Source organism: Myotis lucifugus, unplaced genomic scaffold (assembly GCF_000147115.1).
Source record: "Myotis lucifugus unplaced genomic scaffold, Myoluc2.0 scaffold_30, whole genome shotgun sequence".
Taxonomy (NCBI): Eukaryota; Metazoa; Chordata; class Mammalia; order Chiroptera; family Vespertilionidae; genus Myotis; species Myotis lucifugus.
The window spans coordinates 3,353,621-3,369,784 of record NW_005871078.1 but is presented as its reverse complement, the minus strand read 5'-3'; the positions used below and the strand labels follow the sequence as shown (position 1 = coordinate 3,369,784).

General features: G+C 35.6%; 1 protein-coding gene across 1 annotated transcript in view; it reads left to right on the top strand.

Annotated features, from left to right (window-relative positions):
- The window catches only part of CNTN1 (contactin 1), a 196,710-nt gene that overhangs the window by 98,551 nt on the left and 81,995 nt on the right, over positions 1–16,164 (top strand). The window contains 3 exon segments of the mRNA XM_023752262.1: positions 3,088–3,238; positions 8,800–8,927; positions 9,204–9,379. Of these exon segments, the coding sequence (XP_023608030.1) occupies positions 3,088–3,238; positions 8,800–8,927; positions 9,204–9,379 (455 nt within the window).

Below are 16,164 nucleotides of genomic sequence, written 5' to 3'. Positions count from 1 at the left end.
AATAAATGATCTTTTTTAAAAAATGGAGGTCGTAATTTTAACTTTCCCTTCTACTTATTATAATATTGAGGATCATATTCCATTTCTTCTCGCACAAAGTCAAAACATTTTGGTTAATATATTTGATCTAGTTCATTTGGATATCAAGCAAATGTTCAGGCTTCAGTTTCATACCACATTATTTTGGTATGGAGTGCAAAAAACCATTTGACTCTTGGAGAACATATGAGGTGAATTTACATTTTTTTCCAAATATGAAATTTGTATTTTCTGTTAAAATTTCTTGTTTATCCTGATGCATTACAAAAGAATATGAATATTCAACAGTTCAGGCTGAAGATCTCTCCATATTAAAACATTAGATCTGTCAACCATTTAATGACTATTAATGTAGTAACTAAGCAAACAGCATTTTCAGCCTAAGAGCAATGTTCCTGGGCATTTTTATATAAGTCTCAATATATATTTGTTTATTACCTTTAGGAACCTTTCTTGAGTTGTTTAAAGTCATTATTCATCAACCAAATATTTGTTGAATACTTACTCTATACCAGATACTATCTTTTTCTCCTTTTTAAATATATATATATATATATATTTTTTTTTTTCCTTTTAATCTTTATTGTTGAAAGTATTACATAGATCCTCCTTTTCCCCCCATTAACCTCTTCTAGCCTTTCCCATCTTGCTTCTACCCCTGCCCAGGCCCTCACCACCCCATTGTCTGTGTCCACGGGTTATGCATATATGCATACAAATTCATTGGTTGATCTTTTCCCATCCACTCTCCCCTTTTTTTAATAGGCCCAGTAAAGAACAAAAAGGACACACACACACACACCAAAAAAACATGTCTTCTTCTTAATTGGGAAAAATGTTCCCTTATTCCTTCCCACTATTAAAATATATGGGAACATACTCTAGATCCTATACCTAGAAATTAAAATATTAGATGAGTATAAAGTTACTTAAATAACGATGCCAAATCAATCATTTCATTAAAACTGAACCTATTCAAGAAAAATGATCATTTTCTAGATACATTTAGACTTTTAAAATATAATCATTTTAGCCCTAACCGGTTTGGCTCAGTGGATAGAGTGTCGGCCTGCGGACTCAAGGGTCCCAGGTTCAATTCCGGTCAAGAGCATGTACCTTGGTTGCAGACACAGGAGTGTGCAGGAGGCAGCTGATCGATGTTTCTCTCTCATCGATGTTTCTAATTCTCTCTCCCTCTCCCTTCTTCTCTGTAAAAAATTAATAAAATATATTTAAAAATATATATATAATCATTTTAAATTTTGTCCCATATTTTACAAGTAATATATCACCCACAATGTTTACTAAGCCCATACTGCACACTGAGTTAGGTGTATAGCAGTAGTTGGCTGGTTACTTTTTAATCTGTCAGTTATTAAAACTCAGACTAAGGAAAGAATGGGATAGCCTAAATCGTTGCTGTAAAAAGCAGCCAGAGCAGTAGCAACACCTGGGAGCATGTTAGAAGTGCGGAATCTCAGGCCCACCCCAAAATACTAAATCTGTATTTTGTCGAGGTCTTCAGATAATTTTGATGAACAGACAAAATTGAGAATCACAGGACTAGAAGATGAAGAGTCAAGACCTGGATAAATATAAACAGGCCTGACCCTGGCTGGGTACCTCAGTTGGTTAGAGTTTTGTCCCAGTACACCAAGTTGCAGGTCTGATCCTCAGTCAGGGCACACAAAAGATTCAACCACTGAATACATAAATAAGTGGAACAACAAATCAATCTCTATTTCCCTCTCTCTCTCCTCCCCTCCTCTCTCTCTCAAATCAATCAATAAATCGAAAATTAAAAAGATATATCTAGGCCTAAAAAATGCTCCAGGAAGGACATAGTTACAGATGATTGGAATGTGTGAAAATTGATGAATGGAGCAGTGGTTCTCAACCTTCCTAATGCCGCAACCCTTTAATACAGTTCCTCATGTTGTGGTAGCCCCCAACCATAAAATTATTTTCGTTGCTACTTCATAAGTGTAATTTTGCTACTGTTTTGAATCATAATGTAAATATCTGATATGCAGGATGTATTTTCATTGTTACAAATTGAACATAATTAAAGCATAGTGATTAATCACAAAAACAATATGTAATTATATATGTGTTTTCTGATGGTCTTAGGCAAACCCTATGAAAGGGTCGTTCGACCCCCAAAGGGGTCATGACCCACAGGTTGAGAACCGCTGCCCTAGAGTCTGCTAATAAACAAGGAGGTTGAGAAATGAGCTAAATGTGGGGACACTAAAGAAAGTTAGAGCATGCCATCAATGGAGTAACCTTTTATGAGATTCTATATCTTCTTTTCATAATTATTTTTCTGTACATGGAGGTAAAGATTAACTACAGGTGAATCATGACCTTAATTGGATTCCCCAGAAGGCAGGGCTCTCTCTGTTTATTTTACCATCTCATAGTACCTGCACTCAGTTGGTGTTCAATACATGTTTGTTCAATGAGGGAGGAGCTATATTGCTTAGTGAAAAAAGCATGTTTGCAAATCACAAGGAACTAGATTCTAATGTGAATCCTACCTGGTACGGGCTGCCTGTATACCTTCAGCAAATGATGTAATTTTAATAGCTATCACTTCTCTCCTTTGTAAAGGAGGGACAGTTCATTTACAGTGTGGTTGAGAGTCTTGATTATGATCATAGGTCATCATTAATGATGGTGCTCAATTTCCTCCAGTCTTTTACTTCACTTCTCTTGTGCAATTCAGTCAAAACAATTGAATTAGATGTTACCTTCAAGGTAAATATGTATATAGCATTTGATTGTAACTAATACTTATAATAATCCAGTCACCAAGAATTATATATTTAAAATTGGTGGGTTTTATGATAAGTTAAATATACCTCCATAAAATTATTAAATAAAAGAAAAAGGTATTAGCATTAAGTACAAAATGTGTATTGGTCATAGTTGATAATATTTGGTGAAATTAATCTTTTCTGTTGATTAGTAATCAAAACAAAATAAATGATGGATAGCAGAAATTTTTTTAATGAAAGAGAAAAATAATAACTTACTTTCTGTTAGCTTTGGCTCCAACTTTTGAAATGAATCCTATGAAGAAGAAGATCCTGGCTGCAAAAGGCGGAAGGGTTATAATCGAATGCAAACCCAAAGCTGCACCCAAACCAAAATTTTCGTGGAGTAAAGGGACAGAGTGGCTTGTCAATGGCAGCAGGTTAGTCCAGAAACTGGAAATCCAACTCCTCACAAGATGGCCGCACCCATGTGGTCACAAGATGGCCAGCAGGGGAGGGAAATTGGGGGCAATCAGGCCAGCAGGGAAGGGAAGTTGGGGGTAACTGGACCAGTAGGAGAGGGCAGTTGTGGGCGACCAGGCCTGCAGGGGAGGGCAGTTGAAGGCAACTGGGCCTGCAGGGAGGGCAGTTGGGGTGACCAGGCTGGGAGGGGAGGGCAGTTGGGGGCGATCAGGCTGGCAGGGGAGTGGTTAAGGGGTGATCAGGCAAGCAGGCGAGAGGTTAGGAGCCAGCAGTCCTGGATTGTGAGAGGGATGTCTGACTTCCGGTTTTGGCCCAATCCCATAGGGGTCAGGGTCCCAGATTGGAGAGGGTGCAGGCTGGGCTGAGCGATCCTCCCCCCTAGTGCACGAATTTTGTGCACTGGGCCTCTAGTGAAGACATAAATGACATAAGGCATATCATGTCACTCTTCTGCTCAGTGATGTCACTCAACAGCTTGAAACCATCCAGTGACCTTGCTTCTCACATAGTGAAAACCACAGTCCTCTGACTGCCTTTGAGACACTGGGCAATTTTACAATTTCTTCCTCACTTCCTTCAGGATTTTGCACCTTCAGAAAGGTTTGCCTGATAATTCCAATTAGTATTGAATGCATGCACACGCACATACACACCGACACAGACACACACACACAAAGTTACCCTGTCTTGCCATTCTCATCCTATCCCTCTTCCCATATTTTTTTTCTCTAATACATATTTCATCTGAGATAATTTAGGTTTAATTAGATGATACCATCTTTATGTAGAAAATTTGTATCTTCTTTGTGTGGGGCCATGTCTTCAATGATAATAGTATTCATTAACTCATTAGAAAAAAAATACTGTGTGTGTCCCAGGAACACGTTAAGTGGCGAGGCACTGATCACTGAGTAGTCATTCAATCAGCCTTTCTTCTGAGTGAATGAACTACATGGAGCTGAACTGACGCAAGTGGTTTTCCACATCCCACCATCAAATGACTTTTACACCGCGGCGGGACAAGCTCAAACCAGTCACAGTCCTCAAGGAAATGAGCCCAGGTCTTCCGGAAATGTGACCTTAAGACTTCCATTCTGACTTTGAAGTGAGGACAGACTGACATTTTCATGGCTACAGAGAAATACAAGTATATCTTATTTTTAGGAACTTAAAAAAAGGATATTCTAAAACCTCCTTTACTAAACAGCTTCTATAACATTAATATTTAGAAAATTCTTCTTTGAACAGAACCTAAATCTATTCCCTCTGCCTGTCTGCCTCTTCCTTAGAAGCTAGAGACCAAAACGACTTATTATATATAACTGTACTATAGTGTTTATGTATAACATATATTTATCATATAGTGCCTTGCACTTTGATTTAATATTGACTCATCTGCCACTGGATATTTACCTTCTTTAAATGTATAATTTCCAAAAACTTAATTTATCTCTGAAGCTTTGCAAAACACATGCCAACAATCCTTCATATATTTCATTTTAAGGGCCAAACTTGATAAAGGAAAAATACTATATATCTACCTTACTAATAAAAACCTCTGATAAGATTTTCCACCAATAATATATTCCGGGATTTCATTTCCTTTCTTTAACTATCCAGTACCAACTTAAGTTCATGACAGAGTATGTGCTTTCTGCTTCGTGAAGGAGAAACATGGTAACAAAATAATATAATCCTAAGAGTAATTGCTTGATACTGTGGAAGCTTTGACAACATGCCTCTAAGTTCTCCAACTATAAGGAGTGTCATTGATCCACTGCTCCAGATGCCACACTCAGAAACTATCAGTGTGTTTGAGCCAAGCCCACACTTTCCACAGGCAGCTCTCAGTCAGTGACTGAGCCCAGGAGGGATTTTAAGGCAGGCCAGTTCCTAGAAGGTACCAGACTCCGGTGATGGGCATTGTTAGCTGGACGACTCTCCAGTGGCCTTACCATATGGCTTTACCACACTCCCCTGATCTACACTGAAGCCCAAGTCATTCGCACCCAGATTTCCTTCCTTCCTTCTCTCCTTCATCTGGAGTAAGATCTGCATCTGGTCATCCACCTGCTGTCCTCTCTGTTTTCTTTGCTCTTCATTGCCATTAATCTCTTTCATGATTAATCCTATGTTGGTATCTGCTTTCCATAGTTCCATAGTATCACAGTACCAACAGTATCATGCCACACTTTTTTCTCACTAGGCTCTAGTGTAAATCCTTAGCCAATTTTCACCCCACTTCCATTTAATTATTTGGCAAGTAAGTCAATAAAAATTATAGTTAGGTCGCAATGGAAACAACAGCGACAATTATTCTTTTTAGAATCACACTGGTAGTGTTAGTTTTCTCACGTATATTAGCTCTCAATTGATCTTTATCATCTTTAAAATGTATACTTCCTTGTATCACTGATTTCACCTATACTTTCAGGCAGTTCTTCCATGGCATTGAAATTAATTTTTAGTAAGAATATGTAGGGAGCTTGATTTTTTTTGTAATAATGGTCTTTTTTTAAATATATATATATGTTTTCATTTATTTCAGAGAGAGGGAGGGAGAAGGAGAAAGAGATGGAAACATCATGATGAGAGAGAATTATCCATTAACTGCTTCCCACAGGCCCTCTACTGGGGATCAAGCTTACAACCGGGCATGTACCCTGACCAGGAATCAAACCATGACCTCCTGGTTTATGGGTTGACACTCTCACTGATCCACACTGGCCAGGAAGATGGTCTTTATTCTTAAATCAATATAGATTAAACTCCTAGGATCTTATTCTTATTTTTAGGTAATATGATATAGATAAGTAGTCAGACAAGCTAGGAACTATCTGGTCTTTAATAAATTACTCACTAACCATGGCAAAAAATTACTCAGAATAATCTCAATCTTATTTAGTAATATTTAAAGTATACTGACTCTGGAGTATAAAGAATTTTGGAGATATTTTCCAACAATGGCTCAGATAAAGATCTCTTTATAGCTAACAGCCATCTATCAGATATAAATGGACAATTACAAATAATTTCTGTCGGCAAATTTATATGATTTTAGCCCAAAATAAAATCATACAACTGAGAACTTAATTATAACTTATCAAGACTTATGTCTCCTCTCTACTGATTGCAAATATTGCGTAAATCATTTTACAAGCCACTAACCAGGAAGAGAAATAAATTTGTAATGTAGAACCACTTTTTATAACTATATTAATCAGAATGAAATTATAGTTATCCTTAATGAGTTATTCAGTTTCTTGCTGAATATTTTTCAACAGAAATATTTATTTCTCTAAAAATAATTAGTTTAACTTTTCTTTATACACACTATTTTATAACTTTCAAACCTATATTTACATCAATTACTATATTGATTATAAAGTGATTATTAATGGATTAAAGTAGTGAACAAAATTGGATTTATAGATCCTTTCCTAAAAAAGTAATACAATCTGATTCAAAGACTTTAAAAATATTATGATAGGAGAAAAACAAATCCATGAAACATGGTTCAGAAACCCTTGGCTGGAGAGGCCTATAATATTGGTGCTCATTAGAATTGAAGCCAAGGTTTTTAAATTAAAAGCTAATGTTTAAGCAGCAAATTGAACAAATTGATTCTTCCTTTAACATTAATTCTTCCAGTATCATTTCATTAAATTCTTAATAACTCTTAGACATATTAACTATAAAAGTTAACGTGTTCAAGGAAGCAAGTGCTATCCCTACACTATCCTTTCTTCCCACCCCACCTCTGTCCCCCACACAGCCATTCTTGTGATCATCCTAATACGAGGACTATGTTAGCATATGATCATTCATATCACTATGACACAAGTTTAAGTTTTTCAGTTTGGAGATTATCCATGTATTTTCAAAAGTTCACTTTAACCTTTCCAGGCTTTAGATACCTCAACATAGAGATAATAATGCGCATCTCACTTACTTTATTGGATGATTCTGAAGTAGATTTATCTTATATACTGGCCAGAATGCTCTTTAAAAAGGCAAAATATGTTTTTCCTTCCTTATTTAAGCCTTTAGTCAGATTTTCATTACTCGTAGTTGAAGCCCAAGCCCCTTAGCATAGAAACATTGTTATTGATGATCTGGCTTACTATATCTCATCTCTTAAAACTCTTCTCTATTTTCTTCTAAAGACAAGCCATAATGATTTTAGTTCCTGCGTTTCTTACACATCCTATACTCTCTGCTTCAGGGCCTTTGCACATATTACTCTCACTGCCTGGAATGTTTCCTGATCCCCCAACTTCACATCTCCTTCCTCTTATTTTTCATCCTGTCTCCTCCCCAGTCTTTTTTACTCACTATAGCCATAGCTTCTTCTTGGAACCTTACAGAAAGTATTTAGTGTGACTTTTATATAAATAATCTATGCAAGTCACATGATTTTTGTATTATCCTAAAGCCACCAAGACATTGGTAGATGATCTATTTGTTAGGAAGATGAGAAGTTCCTGTTCACTTAAAAAGATGGGAAGAAGTGATTAGTACTTTGAAGTCATTTTTTCATTTTCTTACTGGTATAGTTATTAGGCTAATGGCATAAAATTAAATAAAATATGAATGGATATAGATGCCCTTATGAGGAGAAAAATAAGTTAAAGAGATCCTATTTTATATCTTATTGTTCATTATTTCTGTGGCCTTGGGCAATTTACCAAGAATCTGAGTTTCAGTGTTCTAAATTCCCTTATAAATTAATTATAGAAGCCTAAAAATTAAATCCTGATTATAATAGACACTGACAGTATTGGGTAAGAACTTCATTCATCTTAGAACTAGAATATCTTCTGCAAAGAAAAGTTGGAACAAACAACATTTACATTATTTATATGAAAACAAATCCTCTGTAAAATAAATTTTCCCAAATAGTGAATTCATGGGCGTGGCCATCTTGTGACCACATCGGTGCGGCCATCTTGTGACCACATCGGTGCGGCCATCTTGTGTGTGAGGGCATGACGGTCAATTTGCATATCACCTCTTCATTATATAGGATGTCTGGCTGACTCAAGGAAAAGGGACTATGGGTGAGCAAGGGTAAACACAGGAAGCCAGTTAGCAATGAATGCAATAGTCAAAGAAAAAGATGGAGATGGCTTTCTAAAACAGCACTCAATGCCGAGAAAGAATGTGATAAACAAAGGCTACAATGTTTTCTCTTTTAAAGTCTCACTGTCAGCCCTGGCCGGGTCACTCTGCTGATCAGAGCAGTGTCCCGATACACCAAGGGTGAGGGTTCAATCTCAGGCCAGGACACATACAAGAAGAAAACGATGAATGTATAAATAAGTAGAACAACAAATCAATGCTTCTCTGTCTCTCAAATAAATAAATTTTAAAAATGTTTTTAAAGAAAATAAAAATCTCATTGTCAACTAATTTGTGTAAAATGTGCTAACCTAATCTAGTGTCTGTAAACTAATACAAAAATAAAGTATTTCATGAAATTAATTTTATGAATTACGTATTATTTCCATTTCAATAGAACACTCATTTGGGAAGATGGCAGCTTGGAAATCAATAACATTACAAGGAGTGATGGTGGCATCTATACATGCTTTGCAGAAAATAATAGAGGGAAGGCTAATAGCACTGGGACTCTTGTTATCACAGGTAAGGAAGCATTTAATTAAAATTGTTTTGTTTTTTAGTTTGACATTGATGCATTTCTAATGTCCGATAAGCTTCTAAGAAAGTCCACCTACTGCTAAGTTTCCATTTGAAAAGCCTCTGGCCAAATCTCTTAGTGAAATTGTTTTTGGAATTTGAATTTGAAAACATCATATTCCTTTGCACAGAGCAATCAAAATATATTGATTTTCATTCTTTTAATGTAGCCGGTACTATTTTCTTGAATTGTGCGTTACTCCTTTATTTTTAAATGTCCAGATCCCACGCGAATTATATTGGCCCCGCTTAACGCTGATGTCACTGTTGGAGAAAATGCCACCATGCAGTGTGCTGCTTCCTTTGATCCTGCCCTGGACCTCACATTCGTCTGGTCCTTCAATGGCTACGTGATCGATTTCAACAAAGAGAACATTCATTACCGGCGGAATTTTATGGTATGTGTTTTAAGATTCATCGTATTAACATCCCAGTGAACCCTTCATGGGTTTCCTTATGTTCATCATAGCACTCATGCCCATTTCTGAAAAAATGGCTAGCCCCGAGGATTTTGGTAGAAATATTAATCAATAACTATTCTTTGTGTGGTAGGTCCATTTCCCCTGAATTATTATACAATTTTTATATTGATGTAGTACACCTTAGTATATCTTTACTGTGGGTTCTAGTGCCTTCACATTAACTTTAAATGAGGTAAGAGCATAAACTTATCCTTTGTTAAAACGATTATTTTAGGGTATGTATTTTATTCTTTGAGGGTAAGAAATAGATCAATTTTATATATGGGGAGGTTTGGAGAATAAATTCATGTGATTTGAAAAGGGCTAAATAGCTGTTTTAGTTTAAGAATAGGAAAGCATACATGATAAAAGCCCTGCAGTTAAGCACAGGGATGTATAGATATAAAGAATATAGGCCCTAGCTGGTTTGGCTTAGTGGATAGAGCGTGTGCCTGTGTACTGAGGGGTCCCGGGTTTGATTCCAGTCAAGGGCACATGCCTGGGTTTCGGGCTTGATCCCCAGTAGAAGGCATGCAATAGGCAGCCGATCTATGATTCTCTTTCATCATTGATGTTTCTATCTCTCTCTCTTTTCCTCTCTGAAATCAATCAATATATATATATATATATATATATATATATATATATATATATAAAATAAAAAAGTAAAATAAATAAAAAATGACAACTGGGTATCGGCAGAGAACTATTTTAACATTATGCCATGTGATATATTTTCCTTATATATATGTCAAACTATGTTGACATGCTCAATCATAAACATACCCAAAACTAGTGAAATTTACACCAAAATCTTTAATAATTTCTTCAAGTTGTGTGTTGTTTTGCAAGAAAAGCAAATGATACTCAGTATGTACTCAACTTAAGAAAAACTAAAGTGAGATAAACAGAAATCTTATTTTTAAAAAAATAGACCTTTAAATTTGCTTATTTCCTTGGTTTTATAAATTGAGTAATTCCAAAAATATAACAACCATAATTTATACAAGTAGTTAGTTAATAGCCTCTGTGAAGTCTATATAAACAGATGTTGGGGTATATATTGCCTAAATGAAGCTGAAACTTTATTTGTGGAGCCTCTTGATGTTTTTAACACAATAGTTACATTGTATTGGTTAATGTAAATAAACATTTCAAAAAAAGATATTAGCAAATGGAGAGAGGAGAAAAGAGCCCCTTGCTTTAAAAGAGTGAAAAATAAAGAAATAACTGGAATGCTAATTAAGAAATAAATCACAAAGCAGACCACAAAAATGTAATGGACTTCGACCCTTACTGTCACCCCCCTTTAGCAGAAGGTAGCCATGGAGATCCCTGTAGTTGCCCCTCAGCTTATCCAGAGGAGAATCCTGCCTGCACACCCTGCTCTGGGCTCACCAACCCTGGTTTCAGCTCAGCCCACCAGATAATGGTTCTGAGTTGTAGAAAACATGCTCCCTGGCTAACTATGCAGCTTAATTGAGTGAAAATAACTCCTGCACATGTTAGCATTTTGTAGATGGACGGATGGGATTCAACTCTCTAAATATCAAAAAAGGGGGGGAAAATAAGAATACTTTCAAATAAATTCTTAAGCTTAATTCTGTCTTTTGAACCCAAAGCTTTCCCTCATGTCTTCTTTCTCTTTTAAGGCAAACTTCAAAGTCAGACTTCACTGCTAGATACACAACACAAGGTTCAAGTGAAAACACCATTTGTGTTTGATCCACCTTGTGAGAGATAATCCTGTTGGCTAGTAATTGCTTCTGCGCTCCTTAATAGACCATTGTCCTAGTGGCTCTTTCTATCTAAAGCTTAGTGAACAAAGGGGGGGGGGGCAGCTGTAATACTGTCAATAATAAAGATACATTTAAAATAAATTAAAAACCAAAAAAGAAAACATAATAGAGATAGCAGGTATTAGGGACAGCAAAGCAAGAAACATTGCTAATTGCAATGTCTATTATTCAAGTTGCAGGTAAAAATATCAGTATATATATATATATTTTTTTTTTTGGTTTCTTAAATAATATTTTGATATTTAAAACAAATTCTGGTAACATTTCAATAATTGAGTATTATTTGTTCATTTAAAAATGTTGTACTGAGCACATACCACACGCCAGGAAAAGTTATGGGTGAATAAAACACTGACAGAAACAAACACAACACTGATCCAAAATAAATCAGAGCTAAATCTGTGAGTTTAAAATTCAGATGTAAACATTTGGTTGCTATCACAGTTATCAAACTGCTACGATTATCATCATTACGTTTTGGTCATTTTAATTGCTAAAATTAATATCTGAAGCTCTAATTAATGAAGAGAGTATAAAGTTCACAATTTAAACATTTTATTTCAAGAACCTAAATTTTTATTTTCCACTTTAATTTTAGTAAGAATTTTTACTCAGTACTCAGTGCTTTAATTTTAGCTTGCTGTTCCAGATTTTGACCACCCTGTGGCAGCCTTGCATAAGATTTCAAATTTCAGCCTGGAATGATTGTTTATGAAATTAAACAAATATATTTTCCCATATACTAATGTCCAACTATGAAATGGCTTCTATTTTGATTTTCTAATTCAATAGCTATTTACTCCCTTAAATACCAAAGGGAGAGTCATTTTATTTACCAATATGATTTATAATCCTTCTTGTTCTAGAAAGGACTTTAGACTATCTACCACTTACCTGATCTTCAGAAATTATGCTTTAATAGCCACCTATCTTTTGACATAAACTTTGAGTCATTTTTTTAAAACTATTTGACAACTTTCTCCCTGTCAGAGCTATTATCTTTGTTAATCACATGAGTTATTAAACTTTTGAATTCTGGCTGTTGCCAATGTAATTTTTTTTTCTGATTCTCTTATTACAAATAAATGTTAACATTGTACTTTACCAAGAAGCAAATTGCTTGATCTGCATTGAATTTATAAATATCATATGAATTATTCAGAGGCTGTGCCACAACCAGACCTCGGCTCTAGGCTCCATTTTTTTCAATTTGGATCCTGTGACCGAGCCTATGATTAAGCCTCTCTAAGCCTCAGATTTCCCCCTCTGTAAAATGTTATTAATCATTCACTTACTTCATTCAGGTTACTTCATTGGGTTTGCAAAACCAATTACTTCATAACATTTTTTGTGAGAATTCAATGAGAGAATGCTTATAGAGTGCTTGGCACAAGATGTGGTCGATTATAAGTGATTATTATGAATACTCTTTACAATTGAGCATCATTCTCCACTGAAAATTACAATAACTTTTGCCAGATAGTTGTTGCTTTTTTATTGTAGAGCTCATATTTCATAAATCAATTCTTGTACTGTGTGGGACACTTAGTCCAAGGGAAAAAAAATCTCTATATTTCCTTGCTGAGGGTAGTAAAGAGACAATAAATAGTCAACATTTGTTGAGTGTTTACTATTTGGCCAGCATTGGGTTAAATGTGTTCCATGTATTTCTCAGTTGATCTTCACGGCAGTCCTCTATGGAACGCATATTATTGTTGTGATTTTCTCTATTTTCGAGGTGAGAGAACTGAGGAAAAGAAAGGTTAAGTAACTTGCGGAAATTAATTATTCACCTTGCTAGCAGCAGAGGGAGGATCTGAAACCAGGTGGTCTGACACAGTCCCTGTGTTCCTCTCTACTTCGGCTTATCATCCACTGGTTAATATCCACACCTACATGTATTAGATAACCCTCCTCCCATTATTTGAAACACTGTAAGATAGTAATGTTCAACTCAGAATTTATTCCATACTCCTGATTAATGAGCCTTTTATGTTCACTCGAGGTTATCCAAATTACTTCATTTTCCCTATACTATTAGCTACCTTTGTTTGCAGTACATTGTAAATAAAGTCCACAGAGTCTCAGGTGGTCTAACTACAAAATTCTTAATGATCTTCTTTAGGTAGGTAGGTGTATGTGTGTGTTTGCTGGTATGTGGCTATGCATTTGTCCTGACTATATTGACAACACCATTCATAATTAAAGGAGACAGATTTCATACCCTTAGGCTATATTTTTTAAAAGAAAATATTAATTAGACTGAACATGTCACAAAAATATGTTAAATATGAGTGAGACATACATATTCCATCCTAGAGCATGTTATGAACTTGAACAGAAATTTTGATTCCGCAAGACATGCCAAAAAAAGTGGGGGGAGGGGAGAAAGAGGGAGAAATAACAATAATAAAACGGGCATCATTTTTATGTATTTCAATTTCACATTTACTCTTTTCACTGTTGAGCAAGGAAAAGGTTGTCCAGAGTTAGGGAACAACAGGTTGGAAGAGAACAGGAGGGTAGTACAGTAATACGGGAAAAAGCAAAGGTCAAATTAGACCTGCAGAAAGCAGGCACAGTGAGATGACATAAGCCCTAAAGTGGTACTTTTAAACCCAGAGCAGTTTTTCTGCCTAGGCGACTTTGGTTGTGACAACTGCAGGGTGGTTGGAGGAGGGCAGTGCGTACGGCATCAGTCGAACACGTGTGCTGCTAAACTCCTATAATACCAGGGACAGTCCCCACAACAGAAAATGATCTGATCTAAATTGTCTATAGTGCCAAGATTGAGAAACACTCCTCTAGAGGGAGATTAAAGAAGAGAGACTTGGGAATAAATGGTTTGGCCACTGACAGGTTTTAAGAAGGATGTTAAAAACAAAGAGCATTATATTATTTTGAGCAGATGAGAATGCCGAGGACAAAAGATTTACGAGGCTAGAATAAACTTTTGCCAAAATAGTATGGAATAGAGGGTAGATTTAATGTTGTTTTTTGTGTTGTTTTTTTTTTGTGTGTGTGTGTGTGTGAATTTAAGGTCATATGTTTTTATGAGCAGTGGAAGATAAAAAGAAATATGTAAATGTGTATAGTCCCCTGACATAGTCTGTGACACACACAAAACTCATAAAGGCATTCATTCTACCTTTGGCCAAATTTTTTCTCAGTTCTTACCAGTAATTAATTGGGAAAAAAAAGCTAGAGAATTCTGTCATCTCTCTCTCCTTTGCATGTCCCTGTGAACACATGCCCTTTTAGACCTCCCTTTTACTACCCTAATACCTTTACTTAAACCTAACTATTGTATTTTATTTGCTCTTCCCATCAGCTAGCAAGGAGGTGGGTATCTATGTTCACTACATGTGTCTATACTCACACGTCTAGTATAGAGACCATGTGAGCCAAAGTTACTCTCTAGCATAACATCCCATAGCCTCGTCTAGTCCTTAGTAAGCATTTGTTGGTAGAAGCAGGTCTTTGTTCTTCAGAGATGTATTGGCTTGGGGAGAATCTCCAAAAATGCATAGAATAGTAAAGACCCATTTGTTTTACTAGTATATAGAACTCCTTGCATACTTACACATTGCTGCAGTAATTATTCTGGCTTTTATTCTTGCAAAATACAGTGAGTATTTAAAATTTTAAAAAGGAGAAAATAAGCATGGAAACTTTGTAGAGTTTTAGCAATGCTAATATTTTACATCGTGGACTTTGATTTTTTTTTATTTCTGATATCACACTAGAAATATACTATTTGTCATTTGCTGTCGCATTCCCCCCACCACACCCCCCAAAAAAAACACCATTAATTTTTCCAGCTTGTTTTTAAGAACAGAACACTATGTAAAGATCTGGATTCTTGTTCTGGTCTTGCCATTGAAGAGTTAGTTATATGACCTTGGGCACAACAGTTACTCTGAACCTCCAGGTTCTCATCTGCCTCATGAGGAAGTTGGGCTACATCAGAAGTTTTGAAAAGCAACAATAAATAATTTTTAGCAAGCAGAATCTTTTCTTTTTTGCAAAGAAAATTTAAATCAGAACTCCCATAAATTAAAAAGATGAATGTAAGGTTGCTCTGACTGAAGAAATTGTATGCATGTGTGTGTGCATGTGTGGGAGACTACATAGCCAAAAGCCTAACCATAGGGCTTCTCACACTTTCCTGTCAAAAAATTCCCCAATCTGACCCCTTCTTCTACCAAGTGGCCTGTGAAGATCTTCAGAACCCTGAGGCTAATGGGAGCCAATTTAAAAACCATACAAATTAAACGATACCCAAGTTTTCTTTCAACTCTAAAACATAGCTTCTAAATCCAAAGCTTTGATGTTTTTGTCCCTCATTCAAAATGCTAAGGCAGAGACCTCAAGAAAAATTTCTTCTTTTTTGAGTTTTAATTTAAAATGAGCCCATTGATCAAAATTGGACTCTTTGGCCATCAACAATAGTCAAATTTAGGGATGCTCAACATTTCCATTGGTTCTATATATACTGGGTGACTTCCCAGTAATTTTTCTCCACCACTTCCCTAATTTATGTATGCTTTTAAATTTTCAAAAACATTACTTCATTTTAATGTTTTTAAAACATATATATATATATATATATATATATCCTTAATTTTATTTACATTCTATCTTTTTTTTTTATTTTTCGCTATAAGTATTACAAAGGGTATTACATAAGTGTCCTTTCCCCCCCCCCACCCTTGACAAGCCCCTGCCCTCCCTTACCCCCCAGTGTCTTATGTCCATTAGTTATGCTTATATGGAATTTACATTCTATCTTAATGCTGATGTATTACTTAAAATAACACTAACTTGAATATTAGATAATATTAGGAAATTAGTGTTAATTATGTGTGAAAATGTTTTTTGTTTTTATCATGCAAGAGAATGGCCTTACTTTTCTGGAGATTC